General features: G+C 55.0%; 1 protein-coding gene across 6 annotated transcripts in view; it reads left to right on the forward strand.

The window, feature by feature from the left end:
- The window catches only part of LOC140390084 (solute carrier organic anion transporter family member 2A1-like), a 578748-nt gene that overhangs the window by 419217 nt on the left and 141104 nt on the right, over positions 1-18427 (forward strand). For all 6 annotated transcript variants that reach the window (XR_011934552.1, XR_011934553.1, XM_072474981.1 and 3 more), the window contains one exon: positions 605-769. Coding sequence is in view for 4 of the 6 variants with exons in the window: in XM_072474981.1 (XP_072331082.1) it covers positions 605-769 (165 nt within the window). In the remaining 2 variants the exon portion in view is untranslated. The remainder of the gene's footprint in view (positions 1-604; positions 770-18427) is intronic.

Here is an 18427-nt window from a genome sequence, read left to right on the forward strand (position 1 = left end):
CGGCATCAACATTTAGCCTCAGGATCAATTAATCCCGCCCCCTGCACTGGTTGGTGGACACGCTGCTCTGGCTGGTGGACATCCTGCTCTGGCTGGTGGACACGCTGCTCTGGCTGGTGGACACGCTGCTCTGGCTGGTGGACACGCTGCTCTGGCTGGTGGGCATCCTGCTCTGGCTGGTGGACACGCTGCTCTGGCTGGTGGACACGCTGCTCTGGCTGGTGGACATCCTGCTCTGGCTGGTGGACACGCTGCTCTGGCTGGTGGACATCCTGCTCTGGCTGGTGGACACGCTGCTCTGGTTGGTGGACATCCTGCTCTGGCTGGTGGACACCCTGATCTGGCCAGTGGACATCCTGCTCTGGTTGGTGGACACCCTGCTCTGGCTGGTGGACACCCTGATCTGGCCAGTGGACATCCTGCTCTGGCTGGTGGACACCCTGCTCTGGCTGGTGTACTCTTGTGCTCTGGTTTGAACATTCTATGTTGAGTTTTCTGCAATCCCGGGTCCATTTTGTTTTGTGTATTTGATGGTCTATTTAATTTACATATTGCATTTCTGCCGATGTGTTATCTTTGATTTTTGTATTTTCTGCTCTTACAGTGTTCCCCAAAATGATTATTAGGTTGCTGTTGAATCCTTTGTTCATCATTATCGTGCTGGCTCAATGTAGCTTTTCGTCTGTGCTGGCTGGTATCTCCACATACCTCAATAAGTTTCTGGAAAAACAGTACTCCACAACAGTATCCTATGCAAACTTACTCATCGGTAAGTTGAATTGCATGAACCTCTGAATGACACTGGAAAGTAGTGATGAATTGTGTTGAGTTATGAGAGAGAGTTTGGAATGCGGTGCCTGGAAGAGTCATGGTGGCTGATTCCATAAGAGGTTTCAAAGAGAGCTGGTTACAGTGATTAATTTAGAGGACTACGGAGAGGGGCCAGTTTTGTCGCCCTTTTGAGAGCCGAGGCAGCCACAATGGGCCAAATGTGCTATAAATAACAAAATCAAAAAATAAAAATGAATGTTTAGAATGAGAGCAGAGATTTGTAACTCCAGATTGGCTCACTGGCTAACAGATAGATGTTAACTCACCAACATCTTGGCGTAGATCTTCTAATGAGGATCAGAAACCACGGGCGTGATTCAGTGGCCTCGTTGAGGTCTTGTGAGAGCGCAACGAGGCCGTTGAATAGTGGGAGAGTCGAAAATTGAGATCCGCGCCGGGTGCCAAAACGTTTGTGTTGCAACTGGCCTACTCCCCTATGGGATCCCTCCATAGCATGGCGAGAAGCCAGTAATCACCACTTAAGCCATGCCGCTGCTAACAAAGTTGCTGGCATTGTGCACCGGTCTCTCCACTACGGCCGTCACCATGTTGGCCTCGGTGTCATCCATTGCCGGCAACATCTCCTGCACCCGTAGCCTCTGGGACTCCTCCAATTGGCTATGGACCTACTGGAGTGTCGCTGACATTTCCCTCTGAATATCCCAGCGTCTCTATCAGCCCCAGGACAGACTGATCCAGAGTCTCGGAATCTGACTGGGACGCAGTTGGGAACTGGGATCCATCAGAACTCCGGACTGCTGTCTCGCCTGGACGTTACTGCCTCCACATGATGTGCATCAGCAACTGTGTGGTACTCACCAGAATGTGCCCCAGATGCTTGTCCACTAACATTGCTCACCGAGGTGTGTGTCTATGTGCTGGTGGAGGTGGGGATGACAGCTGTGCCGTGTTGATGGTGGCATCCGAGGGGGTCTCCTCCGAGGGGCTCTCATGGGGGGCAAGGTGGGGGATAACCACGGATGGGCCGGCGCTGGTGGACCTGCGGGGGAAATTGGACATACGGTCGGTGGGAGGGATAGGTCAGTCTGTATGGCAATAATAACTCACGTGTAACAGTCCATCTGGGTGGGGCCAGGTGGATTATCACCTCTGCGGCGTGTGCTGACCTTGGTATTGGTGCCCACTCTATCCTGGGCCACCCCTATAATGGCCACTCCGGTGCCCATTTCTCGAAGGTGGTGAGGATTCTAATGTTCGGCAGAGAGATTCAAACAGAGATACTTCAGGAGAGAGATTAAAACAGTGAGACTTCAGGAGAGAGTGTGTTTCAAAGAATGAGGCTATTTTTTATTCATTTACGGGAAGTGGGCATCGCTGGTTAGGCCAGTATTTATTGCTCATCCTTAGTTTCCCTTCAGAAGGTGGTGGTGAGTTGACTTCAAGAACCATTGCAGTCCTTGTGGTGTAGTTACAGTCGGGTACAGCTGTTAGGGAGGGATATCCAGCATATTGACCCAGTACCAATGAAGGAACAGCGATCTGTTCCAAGGGTGGTGGATCTCCCAGGTATGTGCTGTTTTAGATGGTAGTGGTCGTGTGTTTGGATGGTGCAGTCGAAGGAACCTTGGCGAGTTACTGCAGTGTATTTTGTAGATGGTACACACTGCTACCACTGTTCATTGGTGGTGGAGAGTTTGAATGTTTGTGGAAGGGGGAGTCAATCAAGTGGGCTGCTTTGTCCTGGATGGTTTTGAGCTTCTCGAGTGTTGTTGAAGCTGCACTCATCCAGGCAAGTGGAGAGCATTCTTTTACACTCCTAGCTTGTGTCTTCTAGATGATGGACAGGCTTTGGGGGTCAGAAGCTGAGTTACTCGCCGTAGGGTTTCTACCCTTTAACTTGCCCTGGTAGCCACAGTATTAATATGGTGATGCACGATCAATGACCACTAAAGCGAGGTTGTAGTCCAACTGAAGGCTTTAATAAGCTAGATGTTTCCCCCAGCAGCTCAGGTACAGAATGAAGGCTGCTGGGGCGGCACAGACTCTTATACCCCGCCTAGCAGGGCAGAGTTACCATACAGTTTGACCAATGGGAAACGCACAATATCTACCAATGGTGTTCCAGCGTTACCAGGTACCGTAATACCTCGACAGAGACTACCACATTCACCCCCTGTTAAAAAATAGTCCAACGGTGGTGGTGGCCTGACATTGCAGCATGGTAAGGTGGTAGAAATTATAGTTATGGAGGTACCGTAATATCTCCGTACAGCGTTTTGTAACTATTTACAATTCCATTTACTATTTACAATTTATGATTCATAATTAAGTATACACTTTAAAATGAAGCAATCAGTCGATCGGGAGTCCTGGTCATCCTCTGTGATCGTCGAAGCTTCGGTGGTGACTCCAGTGGAGGCTCAGGCGTCTGTGACTCCGGGAGCGTGGCCTCGATCCCTGTGGCAGCTTCGACATCCCTAGACGCTGGTGGGGAAAACGGTTGACCTGGGAAGGGAGCGTCTGCGGGGTGCGTCGGTGGGTGGGGGGGCCTAGACGGGCCCGGTGGAAGGACCGATCCTCCTGTAAGGTGCACTGGTGGGAGGGAGGGTGGGACTGGGGGCTGGGGTCTGTGTGGGGCTCCGGCGGGTGCCAGTTCTCATAGGGAGACTGTATCTTGTCGCCCGTCGGGGTACGCCACATAGGCGTACTGGGGGTTAGCGTGGAGAAGATGGACCTTCTCGACCAACGGGTCCGACTTGTGCGCCCGCACGTGTTTTCGGAGCAGGATGGGTTCGGGAGCTGCCTGCCAGGTCGGGAGCGAGGTCCCAGAGGAGGACTTCCTGGAGAAGACAAGGAGACGTTAGTGAGGTGTTTGGTTGGTTGTGGTACACAGCAGTGACCGGATGAAGTGGAGGGCATCCGGGAGGACTTCCTGTCAGCGGGCGACTAGAAGATTCCTGGACTGTAGGGCCAGTAGGACAGTCTTCCAGACCGTTCCGTTCTCTCTCTCTACCTGTCAATTACAGCGGGGTTTGTAACTGGTCGTCTTGCTCAAGGCAATGCCCTTGCTGAGCAGGAATTGACGCAGTTCGTCGCTCATAAAGGAGGACCCCTGTCACTATGTATGTAAGCGGGGAACCCGAATGATGTGTTGGGTGCTCTGGATCCGTGGAACACATACAGGCCACCAACACTTAAAATAGTGCAACACTATTTTATTAAGTTAGAAACTGTTGAACATACTTTCGTTGTGGGTTAACACGATGTTAGATTAAACTAAAGACCTATGCCTGTCCTGTCTTTATAGTGAGTGTGCTCGAACTGGTGATTGGCTGCGGTGTTGTGTGTGTTGATTGGTCTTGCTGTGTGTCCATCAGTGTGTGTGTCTGCACCATGATAAACTGGTGTATATTATGACATCCCCCTTTTTTATAAAAGAATGTATGTGTGTGTCAATAAATAATGTATGGTGAAAATGTTCCTAACTGCGTGTGGGGTGCGAAGACATATTTACAGGACTTCGTACATGAGAACTAAGCTATTTACATGGGAAGGTGCCAGGTGCAGAGAAGCAGTATGCAACAAGAATAACAAGATCAACACTATATACAAACCAGGGAAACGATCAAACATAGCAACAAAACAATTCAGAGAGTCTCTAAGTCCGCAAAGTTCATAAATCAAGCCTCTGCGGTGGGCGACGAATTCTGGTTGACCGCCTCAAGGGTGGGTCAAGAGCCACCGGTTCAGGAGCGGGCTGGACTGTGACAGAGTCAGGGGGAGGCAGAGTGACAGGGAGCTCTGCATAGTCCGTGGCAGGGTCAGCAGGAGGGCGAGGCTACAGTGGAGGATCACGTGGTGAGCGTGGAACGAGACGAAGGGCGCGTCGATTGCGGCGCAGAATAGATCCATCCGGTAGACCAACCAGGAATGAGTGGAGGGCCACCTGCCGAAGGTAAACAGCAGTTGCAGAGCAGCCACCATCTGGAAGATGGACGCGGACGTTGTCATCTGGAGCCAGAGCAGGGAGATCAGCTGCACGGGAGTCATGAGCCGCCTTGTGCTGTGTTCGAGACATCTGCATCTGGCGAAGGACCGGAACGTGGTCGAGGTCTGGGACATGGATGGACGGCACCGTCGTCCTCAGGGTACGACCCATGAGTAACTGGGCTGGCGACAGGCCGGTGGACAGCGGGGCGGAGCGATAGGCCAGCAAGGCAAGGTAGAAATCGGACCCAGCATCAGCAGCCTTGCATTGGAGCCATTTGACTATATGTACTCCATTCTCCGCTTTGCTGTTGGATTGGGGGTACAGGGGACTGGATGTCACATGGGCAAAATTGCACCGCCTGGCAAAGTTGGACCATTCCTGGCTGGCGAAGCAGGGGCCATTGTCCGACATAACCGTGAGCGAGATGACGTGTCGAGCAAAGGTTTCTTTACATGCACGAATGACTGCAGACGAGGTGATATCGTGCAACCATATCACCTCCGGATAATTCGAAAAGTAGTCCACGAACAGGACATAGTCTCTACCCAGCATGTGGAACAGGTCGTGCCCACCTTGGCCCATGGTGACGTGACCAACTCATGGGGCTGCAGAGTCTCACGTGGTTGGGCCGGCTGGAAGCGCTGACAAGTGGGGCAGTTGAGCACTGTGTTGGCTATGTCCTCATTAACGCAGGGCCAGTACACTGCCTCTCGGGCCCGTCGGCGGCAATTTCCCACGCCAAGTTGGCCCTCGTGTAGTTGTTCCAGGACAGGTTGGCACATGCTATGCGGGATGACAATGCGGTCCAGTTTTAGAAGAACCCCGTCTACTATCGCCAGATCATCTCTGACATTATAGAACTGAGGACATTGGCCCTTGAGCCACCCGTCGGTTAGGTGGCGCATGACACGCTGCAGCAAGGGGTCAGCCGCCGTCTCGCGGCAAATTTGGACGAGGCATTCATCCGTGGCTGGTAGATTGGAGGCCGCGAATACCACATGGGCGTCAACCTGGCAGACAAATCCCGCTGGGTCACATGGAGTGTTGACTGCCCTGGAGAGAGTGTCCACAATGATGAGGTCTTTGCCTGGGGTGTATACCAGCTGGAACTCATATCGCCGGAGCTTGAGAGCCGGAGCTTGAGAAGACTACGCTGGAGGCGAGGCGTCATATCGTTCAAGTCTTTCTGTATTATATTGACCAGCGGGCAATGGTCGGTCTCGACGGTGAATTGAGGAAGTCTGTAGACATAATCGTGAAACTTAACCAGACTGGTCAGAAGGCCCAGGCACTGCTTTCCTACCTGCGCGTAGCGCTGCTCCGTGGGGGTCATCGCATGTGACGCATATGCAACAGGGGCCCATGATGAGGCCTCATCACGTTGAAGGAGCACTGCCCCAATACCGGACTGACTGGCATCGGTCAAAATTTTGGTCTCCTTTGCTGGATCAAAGAAAGCTAAGACTGGGGCTGTGGTCAGTTTTGTTTTGAGTTCTCTCCATTCGCTCTCGTGGGCAGGGAGCCATTGGAAGTCTGTCGTCTTCCTGACCAGGGGCGAAATTCTCCGGAAACGCGATGCCCGACTGATTTGCGCCGTTTTGGGCGCCAGTCGGCGGACATCGCGCCACCCCAAAGGTGCGGAATGCTCCGCATCTTTGGGGGCCGAGCCCCAACATTGAGGGGCTAGGTCGGCGCCGGACGAATTTCTTCCCCGCCAGCTGGCGGAAAAGGCCTTTAGTGCCCCGCCAGCTGGTGCGGAAATGACATCTCCGGGCGGCGCATGCGCGGGAGCGTCAGCGGCCGCTGACAGCTTCCCACGCATGCGCAGTGGAGGGAGTCTCTTCTGCCTCCGCCATGGTGGAGACCGTGGCGGAGGCGGAAGGAAAAGAGTGCCCCCACGGCACAGGCCCGCCCGCGGATTGGTGGGCCCCGATCGCGGGCCAGGCCACCGTGGGGGCACCTCCCGGGGCCAGATCACCCCGCGCCCCCCCCAGGACCCTGGAGCCCGCCCGTGCCGCCTTGTCCTGCCGGTAAGGTAGGTGGTTTAATTTACGCCGGCGGGACAGGCATTTTAGCGGCGGGACTTCGGCCCATCCGGGCCGGAGAATCGCGGGGGGTGGCCCGCCAACCGGCGCGCCGCGATTCCCACCCCCGCCGAATATCTGGTGCCGGAGACTTCGCCAACCGGCAGGGCGGGATTCACGCCAGCCCCCGGCGATTCTCTGACCCGGCGGGGGGTCGGAGAGTCTCGCCCCAGGTTCCTGAGAGCCGTGGTATGAGAGGCGAGGTTAGAGATAAACTTCCCTAAAAAATTGACCATGTCCAGAAATCGGATACCGCCTTCTTGTCCTCTAGTGTTTTCATAGCTGTGATGGCAGCTACCTTGTCCGCATCCGGCTGCACACCCAATTGGGAGATGTGGGGCGTCATTCTCCGACCCCCCAGCGGGTCGGAGAATGGCCGTTGGCCGCCGTGAATTCCGCCCCAGCCGCCCGCCGAAGTCTCCGAAGGGAGAAAAGTCGGCGGGGCGTTAATGGCGCCGCAGACGTCGGAGAATGGCACGGGTGGGCGCAAGGTAGCCGATTTTGGGCCTGCCGATATTCTCCCGTCCGGATGGGCCGAAGTCCCGTCGACGTGGTGACGGGTCACGTCGGCGTAAATCAAACCTCCTTTTAGTCGGCGTCAACCTGTGCTCAAGGTTTACGCCGACCAGCGTGGAGGTGGGTGACGGCCTGGGGGGTTGGCCGCTGGGCAGGCGATGGCGTGGCCGCAGTCTGAATGTGTGGGGAGAGGTGTGTGTAGGGTTGTGTGTGTGTGGACAGCCACCCGCCCATGTCTAGCCCGTCTGCCCTGACCATTGCCCCCATCCCCCTCATCTGGGGAGGACTGCGCCTCTTCCTGCTGCTCCTCCACTCCGCCCTCCTCTGCCTGCGGCACATCGCCCCTCTGCTGGGCTATATTGTGCAGGACGCAGCACACCACAATGATTGCAGAAGGTTAAAGCTCACGGGATCCAGGTGAGGTTGCCAATTGGATTCAAAATTGGCTGGACGACAGAGGACAGAGGGTGGTTGTAGAGGGTTGTTTTTCAAACTGGAGGCCTGTGACCAGTGGTGTGCCTCAGGGATCGGTGCTGGGTCCACTGTTATTTGTGATTTATATTAATGATTTGGATGAGAATTTAGGAGGCATGGTTAGTAAGTTTGCTGATGACACCAAGATTGGTGGTACAGTGGATAGTGAAGAAGGTTATCTAGGATTGCAACGGGATCTTGATCAATTAGGCCAGTGGGCCGACGAATGGCAGATGGAGTTTAATTTAGATAAATGTGAGGTGATGCATTTTGGCAGATCGAATCAGGCCAGGACCTACTCAGTTAATGGTATGGCGTTGGGGAGAGTTATAGAACAAAGAGATCTAGGAGTACAGGTTCATAGCTCCTTGAAGGTGGAGTTGCAGGTGGACAGGGTGGTGAAGAAGGCATTCGGCATGCTTGGTTTCATTGGTCAGAACATTGAATGCAGGAGTTGGGACGTCTTGTTGAAGTTGTACAAGACATTGGTAATGCCACACTTGGAATACTATGTGCAGTTCTGGTCACCCTATTATAGAAAGGATATTATTAAACTAGAAAGAGTGCAGAAAAGATTTACTAGGATGTTACCGGGACTTGATGGTTTGAGTTATAAGGAGAGGCTGGATAGACTCGGACTTTTTTCCCTGGAGCGTAGGAGGCTTAGGGGTGATCTTATAGAGGTCTATAAAATAATGAGGGGCATAGATAAGGTAGATAGTCAACATCTTTTCCCAAAGGTCTAAAACTAGAGGGCATGAGTTTAAGGTGAGAGGGGAGAGATTCAGAAGGGCCCAGAGGGGCAATTTCTTCACTCAGAGGGTAGTGAGTGTCTGGAATGTGCTGCCAGAGGTAGTAGTAGAGGCGGGTACAATTGTGTCTTTTAAAAAGCATTTAGATAGTTACATGGGTAAGATGGGTATAGAGGGTTATGGGCCAAGTGCGGGCGACTGGGACTAGCTTAATGGTAAAAACTGGGCGGCATGGACTGGTTGGGCCGAAGGGCATGTTTCCATGCTGTAAACTTCTATGATTCTATGACTATGTCTGACGCATGGCCACAGTACCACCATCCACCCGGACCATCCCTGCATGCGGCTGTGACACTGCAGCGCACGGTCCCGTCCTCTGCCCGGGGGGATGTTGATGGCGGCCCAGGGGGAAGGGGGCAGACTCACCTGGGGCTGAGGTAAGACCACCCCTCACACATATACTTGCGCTCAACGTACATGACACCCCCGCACGCTTTGGACAGAGCACAAAGGCAACTTCTGTAGGTGTAACATTGACTTTAATAACGAACGGAGTTCATGCACGTGCCCTAGCCCTTAAAACTCATCTGTGCCCTGCACCCGTGCCAACTTACTCAGTGTCCAATTGTTTGGCCTTACGGACCCTATGACTACGTCTACGTGGTTCCCCAGACGGTACAGCAGAACTGGAGGTGGACGCCTGTGATACCTGCCCTCTGACACGGGATCCCTTTGGTGGCCGTTTCCTGGGGCGTCCTGGCCTAGATGGGCCAGGCTGCGGCCCGGGCGACTGGGATGGCGAGCTGCCAGCCTGTCCTGCCTGTTGCCCACCCAATGCACCTGGGACGGAAGGGGGGGGGAGTCCGAGGTGTCGCGGTGTTCTGGGACCTCCCCTACAGGGGGACCCGGGACAGACCACAGCACCACCTCCTCCCTCGGGGTGCCCGATGGCCCCCAGGCCTCTACATGGGTGGGGGATGAGAACGGACTGGCCATCCGACAACCCCCCCGGCATCTGGCGCTGCCAGTCCTGGAGGCCCGTGCTGGTGTCGACAGGGGTCTGCAGGTTTGCAGCCATGGAGCTCAGGGGATTGGCAAACCCTGTCTGTGACTGTGCGACGCCGGCTTGCACATGGCCAATGGCGCCGATGCCCTCAGCGATGGCCTGCAGAGACTGGGCTATGGCCTGCTGAGACTGGGCTATGGCCTGCTGAGACTGGGCCATGGCCTGCAGAGACTGGGCCATGGCGTTGAGCGCCTCTGCCATCTGGCGCTGGCACTGGCTCATGGCCTCCTGTGAGAGGGCAGCCATGTCCTGGGCCACAGACGCCGCCTGCACGGAAAGCCCCAGGCCTCGCAAACTGTTCCCCATGTCTGATACCGTCGCATCCATTGCCTCCACCGCGGACACCACCCGTGCGGTGTCGGCCTGGATGGCACGTATGACCGGCACCACTCCCAGCTCCTGGACGCGGGTGGACTCCTCCACCTACGACTACAGCCGCTGCAAGCTGGCCGTCACCCTCTTCGCTCGTCTCCGGTTCGGTGGTTGCATCGGATCTATGGGTGGGTGTGGTAACTCCAGGAACCCGGGATCCATCTGGGCGGCAGATGTTCGCTTGGGCTGGGCTGCCCTCCGACCGCCCGGCCCCTCTGCTGCTCCTACCTCCACCTGCTGTACCGAGACGGCTGTGTTGTGCGCACCAGTGAGTGTACCAGGCGCCTCATCACTAAAGTGCCCAACCGAGGTGAGCATTTCTGCGACGGTGGAGGGTGTTGGTGACAGCAGTGGCGTTGTGTCGTGCTCTTCGTCCCACTCTGAGTCTATGGCACTTTGGGGTGGCAGTTCGTCTCCGCCCATCCAATCTGTGTCACTGTCCGGTATTCCGTTTTCCTGGGTAGTGGTGTCCTGGGTAGTAGTGTCCTGGATAGTGGTGTCCTGGGAAGTGGTGTCCCGCACGAGACGGGGGCGTCGTCTCCCTGTTGCTCCAGGTCTCTCCATCTCCAGTGGTCTCCAAGGGACATCCTGCGGGCTTCGCATGCCGGAGGGTCCGGGTCTCTCCATCTCCCGTGGTGTGCGAGGGTCATCCTGCGGGCGTCGCATGCCGGAGGGTCCGGGTCTCTCCGTCTCCCATGGTGTGCGAGGGGCATCCTGCAGGCGTCGCATGCCGGAGGGTCCCGGTCTCTCCGTCTCCCGTGGTGTGCGAGGGGCATCCTGCGGGCGTCGCATGCCGGAGGGTCCCGGTCTCTCCGTCTCCCGTGGTGTGCGAGGGTCATCCTGCGGGCGTCGCATGCCGGAGGGTCCGGGTCTCTCCGTCTCCCATGGTGTGCGAGGGGCATCCTGCAGGCGTCGCATGCCGGAGGGTCCCGGTCTCTCCGTCTCCCGTGGTGTGCGAGGGGCATCCTGCGCGCGTCGCATGCCGGAGGGTCCGGGTCTCTCCGTCTCCCGTGGTGTGCGAGGGTCATCCTGCGGGCGTTGCATGCCGGAGGGTCCGGGTCTCTCCATCTCCCGTGGCCTCCGAGGGGCATCCTGCGTCTGCATCTGCGGGGATGGGTGCCTCGACGTTTGCTCCTGCGATACACAATGAAGCATGCATGGTTAGACACGCAGGCAGTGATCAGGTAATATGGGGGAGGGGGATATAGGGGAGGGGGGATATGGGGACGGGCTGTCGGTGGCTCACTTGCCAGTACGCCCCCGACCTCTGCATCAGCAACCTCCCGGTCGTCAGGTCCGCCAGCCAATTCCAGGGCCCTTTCCTCGTGTTCGGTCAGTGGCCTCTTATCAGCGGGGCCTCCTCCAGTCCTCACATGTTGTGTGCGCGCTTCTCCTGTGGGGGGGGGGGTGGTGGCAGGGGTAAAAGGCAACAGTGTTAGGCAGGTATATGAATGCACGCCATCGGTTGCGCGTGTATTGCAGAGGTTAAGGTTAGGGCTGGATTCACTTGGGGATATGGGGGAGGGGGGATATGGATATCGGGCAGAGGGGGGGGGGAGGCTCACCCTGCCTGCTCTGACAAAGTCGTTCACCTTCTTGTGGCACTGGGTGCCTGTCCGTGGTGTTAGGGCCACAGCGGTGACGGCCTCTGCCACCTCCCTCCACAGACGCCGGCTGTGGCGTGGGGCAACTCTGCGGCCGTGCCCGGGATACAGGGCCTCCCTCCTCTGCTCCACTGCGTCCAGGAGCGCCTCCACATCCCGTGACTGGAACCTCGGGGCTGAGCGGCGGCCGGCTATCCGGTCGGGTGTTCCGGTCGGATGTTCCGGTCGGGTGGGGGGGGGAGCAGCGCGTCCTTATGAGCCGTCATGCCGTGCGGCGTGTATGACGCTGCACGGCGTGAACCACCTGAGCAAGCGTGGATCCCGTCACGTCGCTGCTAGCCCATTTCGGGCCGGAGACTTCGCGACGTTTTTGGCGGCGTGATGCAGGTCGGATTTGCGCCGATCGGCGGACTTTGCACCGATAACGGAGAATTTCGCCCGTGGTCCCCGAAGAACTTGAGTTACGTGTGACCAAAAGAGCATTTGGCCCTGTTGAGGCGGAGGCCATGTTCATGTATACGTCTGAATACACGCTGGAGGCGACTAACATGCTCCTGCGGGGTGGTGGACCAAATGATTATGTCATCGCGATATAGACGCGAACACCTTCAATGCCTTCCATCATTTGTTCCATAATCCTATGGTACACTCCTGATGCAGATATGGGACGCGATTCTCTGACCCTCCACCACCAGAGATTCGGCGGGGGCGGAATCGTGCCGAGCCGGTGAGCGGGGGCAGGAATTGCGCCGGCCGGCAGACCCACCCCCGGCGATTCTCCGGCCCGCGATGGGCCGAAGTCCCGCCGCTGTCAACCCTCTCCCGCCGGCGTGGATTAAACCACCTTTTAAACGGCGGCGCAAGGCGGTGGCGAGCAGGCTCCGGGGTCCTGGGGGCGATCTGGCCCCGATCTGGCCCCGGGGGGTGCCCCCACGGTGGCCTGGCCCACGATCGGGGCCCACCGATCCGTGGGCGGGCCTGTGCCATGGGGGCACTCTTTTTCTTCCGCCTTCACCATGGTCTTCACGACGCGTATGCGTCGCCCGGTGAAGACCTTTCGGCGCCGGCTGGCGTGGCGCCAAAGGTGTTTCCCGCCAGCCGGCGGAGCGGAAACCACTCCGGCGCGGGCCTAGCCCCTCAAGGTGAGGGCTTGGCCCCTAAAGGTGCGGAGACTCCCGCACCTTTGGGGCGGCCCGACTCCGGAGTGGTTCCCGCCACTCCATTACGCCGGAACTCCCTGCCCACCGGGTAGGGGAGAATCCCGCCCCAGATCCCGAACGGCATCCTGTTGTAACAATATCTTCCAAAGGGGGTGTTAAATGTGCGCAGTTTCCTGCTGGATTTGCCAGAATCCTTTGTGGCGTCGAGTTTGATGAAGAACTTGGCGCGAGCCAGCTCACATGTGAGCTCTTCGCGCTTAGGAATTGGATAATGCTCCCTCATGAGATTGCGATTTAGATCCTTGGGATCAATGCAAATTCTCAATTCGCTGGAAGGCTTTTATACACATACCATGGAAGTGACCCAGTCAGTCGGTTCCGTGACTTTGGAAATCACTCCTTGGGTCTGGAGGTCCTGCAGCTGCTGCTTGAGGCGGTCCTTAAGGACCCTGCGAGGTGCGTGCACCACAGGCGTGGCATTCGGTTTTAATAAAATCTTGTAGGTGTACAGGAGCGTGCCCATGCCCTTGAAGACATCGTGGTGCTGGTTGATAATGGCGTCGAGCTGCGCCCTGAAGTCGGTGTCCTGAAAGGCAGACGCGTCAGCAGGAGAGAGAGCTCTAGTGAACTCTCTGAACTAGGTTCAACAGCTTGCATGCCTGCGCGCCAAGCAGGGAGGCTTTCGAGGAGCCCACGATTTCAAAGGGAAGGATGGCTTTGCGTGACCTGTGCGTCACTTCAAGTTGACACGAGCCGCTGCCAGCAATGGCATTGCCATTATAATCTAATAGCTGGCAGGCTGATGGGAGGATGGCTGGTTTGACACAAAGGCGTTGGAAATCAGACCGCGCAATGAGATTGGTGGAGGCACCAGTGTCCAGGCAGAATCGTATTTGGGACCGGTTGACTGTAAGGGTGGCACCACTCATCGTTCGGATCGATGCTGCAAATCGACAGAGGTTGGATTCTTTGCTTCGGGGACACCCTGTTTTATGTAACGATACCAACTCGAAAAGGTACCTTCGGGTTCTCGGTGTCAATATCGGACTCGGTGACCGTGGGTTGAATGGCCCGGACATTCCTGCGAGGCTGGCTGGAGCGATACAAATTGGCAGGCTGAGCTGATCTGCATAAAGCATCATAGTGGCCGAAAAGCGTGCGAAATGGCCGCCCTCATCCAGGCTGAGGCCCTGGATTTGCTCGATTGATTAGAACACAGAACATAGAACATTACAGCGCAGTACAGGCCCTTCGGCCCTCGATGTTGCGCTGACCTGTGAAGCCACTATAAAGCCCATCTACACTATTCCCTTATCGTCCATATGTCTATCCAATGACCATTTGAATACCCTTAGTGTTGGCGAGTCCACCACTGTTGAAGGCAGGGCATTCCATACCCTTACTACTCTCTGAGTAAAGAACCTACCTCTGACATCTGTCTTATATCTATCTCCCCTCAATTTAAAGCTATGTCCCCTCGTGCTAGACATCACCATCTGACGAAAAAGGCTCTCATTGTCCACCCTATCCAATCCTCTGATCATCTTGTATGCCTCAATTAAGTCACCTCTTAAACCTTCTTCTCTCTAACGAAAACAGCCTTAAGTCCCTCAGCCTTTCCACATAAGATCTTCCCTCCATACCAGGCAACATTCTGGTAAATCTAGTCGATTTCGGCGGCGTGAGAGCAGCTGGTTAGTCAATTTCAGCGGGAGCATTGCGGAAGGAGGTTGCTGGGAGGTAAGTCAACCTTTAAAAGCACTTCTCTTTGCAGGGGCAGGCCAGTCGATTTCGGCGGCGTGAGAGCAGCTGGTTAGTCAATTTCAGCGAGAGCATTGCGGAAGGAGGTTGCTGGGAGGTAAGTCAACCTTTAAAAGCACTTCTCTTTGCAGGGGCAGGCCAGTCGATTTCGGCGGGAGAACAGCTGGTGAGTGGTGAGTCAGTTTCAGCGGGAGCATTGCGGAAGGAGGTTGCTGGGAGGTAAGTCAACCTTTAAAAGCACTTCTCTTTGCAGGGGCAGGCCAGTCGATTTCGGCGGCGTGAGAGCAGCTGGTGAGTGGTTAGTCAATTTCAGCGGGAGCATTGCGGAAGGAGGTTGCTGGGAGGTAAGTCAACCTTTAAAAGCACTTCTCTTTGCAGGGGCAGGCCAGTCGATTTCGGCGGCGTGAGAGCAGCTGGTGAGTGGTTAGTCAGTTTCAGCGGGAGCATTGCGGAAGGAGGTTGCTGGGAGGTAAGTCAACCTTTAAAAGCACTTCTCTTTGCAGGGGCAGGCCAGTCGATTTCGGCGGGAGAACAGCTGGTGAGTGGTGAGTCAGTTTCAGCGGGAGCATTGCGGAAGGAGGTTGCTGGGAGGTAAGTCAACCTTTAAAAGCACTTCTCTTTGCAGGGGCAGGCCAGTCGATTTCGGCGGGAGAACAGCTGGTGAGTGGTTAGTCAATTTCAGCGGGAGCATTGCGGAAGGAGGTTGCTGGGAGGTAAGTCAACCTTTAAAAGCACTTCTCTTTGCAGGGGCAGGCCAGTCGATTTCGGCGGCGTGAGAGCAGCTGGTGAGTGGTTAGTCAATTTCAGCGGGAGCATTGCGGAAGGAGGTTGCTGGGAGGTAAGTCAACCTTTAAAAGCACTTCTCTTTGCAGGGGCAGGCCAGTCTATTTCGGCGGCGTGAGAGCAGCTGGTGAGTCAGTTTCAGCGGGAGCATTACGGAAGGAGGTTGCTGGGAGGTAAGTCAACCTTTAAAAGCACTTCTCTTTGCAGGGGCAGGCCAGTCGATTTCGGCGGGAGAACAGCTGGTGAGTGGTGAGTCAGTTTCAGCGGGAGCATTGCGGAAGGAGGTTGCTGGGAGGTAAGTCAACCTTTAAAAGCACTTCTCTTTGCAGGGGCAGGCCAGTCGATTTCGGCGGGAGAACAGCTGGTGAGTGGTTAGTCAATTTCAGCGGGAGCATTGCGGAAGGAGGTTGCTGGGAGGTAAGTCAACCTTTAAAAGCACTTCTCTTTGCAGGGGCAGGCCAGTCTATTTCGGCGGCGTGAGAGCAGCTGGTGAGTCAGTTTCAGCGGGAGCATTGCGGAAGGAGGTTGCTGGGAGGTAAGTCAACCTTTAAAAGCACTTCTCTTTGCAGGGGCAGGCCAGTCGATTTTGGCGCGAGTGGAGCTGGCTGGTTAGTCAATTTCAGCAGGAGCTGAGAATTTTTCTTTTTTTTGTTTAAATTAGTTTTTTAGGCGGGAACAGGAAGTCGACCCGCGGACGTCTGGGAAGACCCTCACCAATAAATTCTGGTGGAGAGGAAACCCGAGACACTACACGTGTAGTGTCTCCCACCCGCCCTCCTCCTCTAACCTAATAATAAAACCCATTGGTCTGAGGTAAGTACCATATTTTTATTATATTATTATTATTTTTTATAAAAATTTAATTTAGTTGTTAGCCAGATCTTGGTAGAAAGTTAGAGGAATGGCAGGGAAGGGAGTGCAATGTTCCTCCTGCAGGATGTTTGAGGTGAGGGATGCAGTTAGTGTCCCTGCTGATTTTACCTGCAGGAAGTGCTGCCATCTCCAGCTCCTCCAAGACCGAGTTAGGGAACTGGAGCTGGAGTTGGAAGAACTTCGGATCATTCGGGAGGCAGAAGGGGTCATAGATAGCAGCTTCAGGGAATTAGTTACACCAAAGATTGGAGATAGGTGGGTAACTGTAAGAGGGACTGGGAAAAAACAGTCAGTGCAGGGATCCCCTGCGGTCGTTCCCCTGAGAAACAAGTATACCGCTTTGGATACTTGTGGGGGGGGGGACTTACCAGGGGTAAGCCATGGGGTACGGGCCTCTGGCACGGAGTCTGTCCCTGTTGCTCAGAAGGGAAGGGGGGAGAGGAGCAGAGCATTAGTAATTGGGGACTCTATAGTCAGGGGCACAGATAGGAGATTTTGTGGGAGCGTGAGAGACTCACGTTTGGTATGTTGCCTCCCAGGTGCAAGGGTACGTGATGTCTCGGATCGTGTTTTCCGGGTCCTTAGGGGGAGGGGGAGCAGCCCCAAGTCGTGGTCCACATTGGCACCAACGACATAGGTAGGAAAGGGGACAAGGATGTCAGGCAGGCTTTCAGGGAGCTAGGATGGAAGCTCAGAACTAGAACAAACAGAGTTGTTATCTCTGGGTTGTTGCCTGTGCCACGTGATAGTGAGATGAGGAATAGGGAGAGAGAGCATTTAAACACGTGGCTACAGGGATGGTGCAGGCGGGAGGGTTTCAGATTTTTGGATAACTGGGGCTCTTTCTGGGGAAGGTGGGACCTCGACAGACAGGATGGTCTACATCTGAACCTGAGGGGCACAAATATCCTGGGGGGGAGATTTGTTAGTGCTCTTTGGGGGGGTTTAAACTAATGCAGCAGGGGCATGGGAACCTGGATTGTAGTTTTAGGGTAAGGGAGAATGAGAGTATAGAGGTCAGGAGCACAGATTTGACGTCGCAGGAGGGGGCCAGCGTTCAGGTAGGTGGTTTGAAGTGTGTCTACTTCAATGCCAGGAGTATACGAAACAAGGTAGGGGAACTGGCAGCGTGGGTTGGTACCTGGGACTTCGATGTTGTGGCCATTTCGGAGACATGGATAGAGCAGGGACAGGAATGGATGTTGCAGGTTCCGGGGTTTAGGTGTTTTAGTAAGCTCAGAGAAGGAGGCAAAAGAGGGGGAGGTGTGGCGCTGCTAGTCAAGAGCAGTATTACGGTGGCGGAGAGGATGCTAGATGGGGACTCTTCTTCCGAGGTAGTATTGGCTGAAGTTAGAAACAGGAAAGGAGAGGTCACCCTGTTGGGAGTTTTTTATAGGCCTCCTAATAGTTCTAGGGATGTAGAGGAAAGGATGGCGAGGATGATCCTGGATAAGAGCAAAAGTAACAGGGTAGTTATTATGGGAGACTTTAACTTTCCAAATATTGACTGGAAAATATATAGTTCGAGTACAATAGATGGGTCGTTTTTTGTACAGTGTGTGCAGGAGGGTTTCCTGAAACAATATGTTGACAGGCCAACAAGAGGCGAGGCCACATTGGATTTGGTTTTGGGTAATGAACCAGGCCAGGTGTTGGATTTGGAGGTAGGAGAGCACTTTGGGGACAGTGACCACAATTCGGTGACGTTTACGTTAATGATGGAAAGGGATAAGTATACACCGCAGGGCAAGAGTTATAGCTGGGGGAAGGGCAATTATGATGCCATTAGACGTGACTTGGGGGGGATAAGGTGGAGAAGTAGGCTGCAAGTGTTGGGCACACTGGATAAGTGGGGCTTGTTCAAGGATCAGCTACTGCGTGTTCTTGATAAGTATGTACCGGTCAGACAGGGAGGAAGGCGTCGAGCGAGGGAACCGTGGTTTACCAAGGAAGTGGAATCTCTTGTTAAGAGGAAGAAGAAGGCCTATGTGAAGATGAGGTGTGAAGTTTTGGTTGGAGCGATGGAGAGTTACAAGGTAGCGAGGAAGGATCTAAAGAGAGAGCTAAGACGAGCAAGGAGGGGATATGAGAAGTATTTGGCAGGAAGGATCAAGGAAAACCCAAAAGCTTTCTATAGGTATGTCAGGAATAAGCGAATGACTAGGGAAAGAGTAGGACCAGTCAAGGACAGGGATGGGA

The sequence above is a fragment of the Scyliorhinus torazame genome, chromosome 14 (assembly GCF_047496885.1).
Source record: "Scyliorhinus torazame isolate Kashiwa2021f chromosome 14, sScyTor2.1, whole genome shotgun sequence".
In the NCBI taxonomy this organism is placed as follows: domain Eukaryota; kingdom Metazoa; phylum Chordata; class Chondrichthyes; order Carcharhiniformes; family Scyliorhinidae; genus Scyliorhinus; species Scyliorhinus torazame.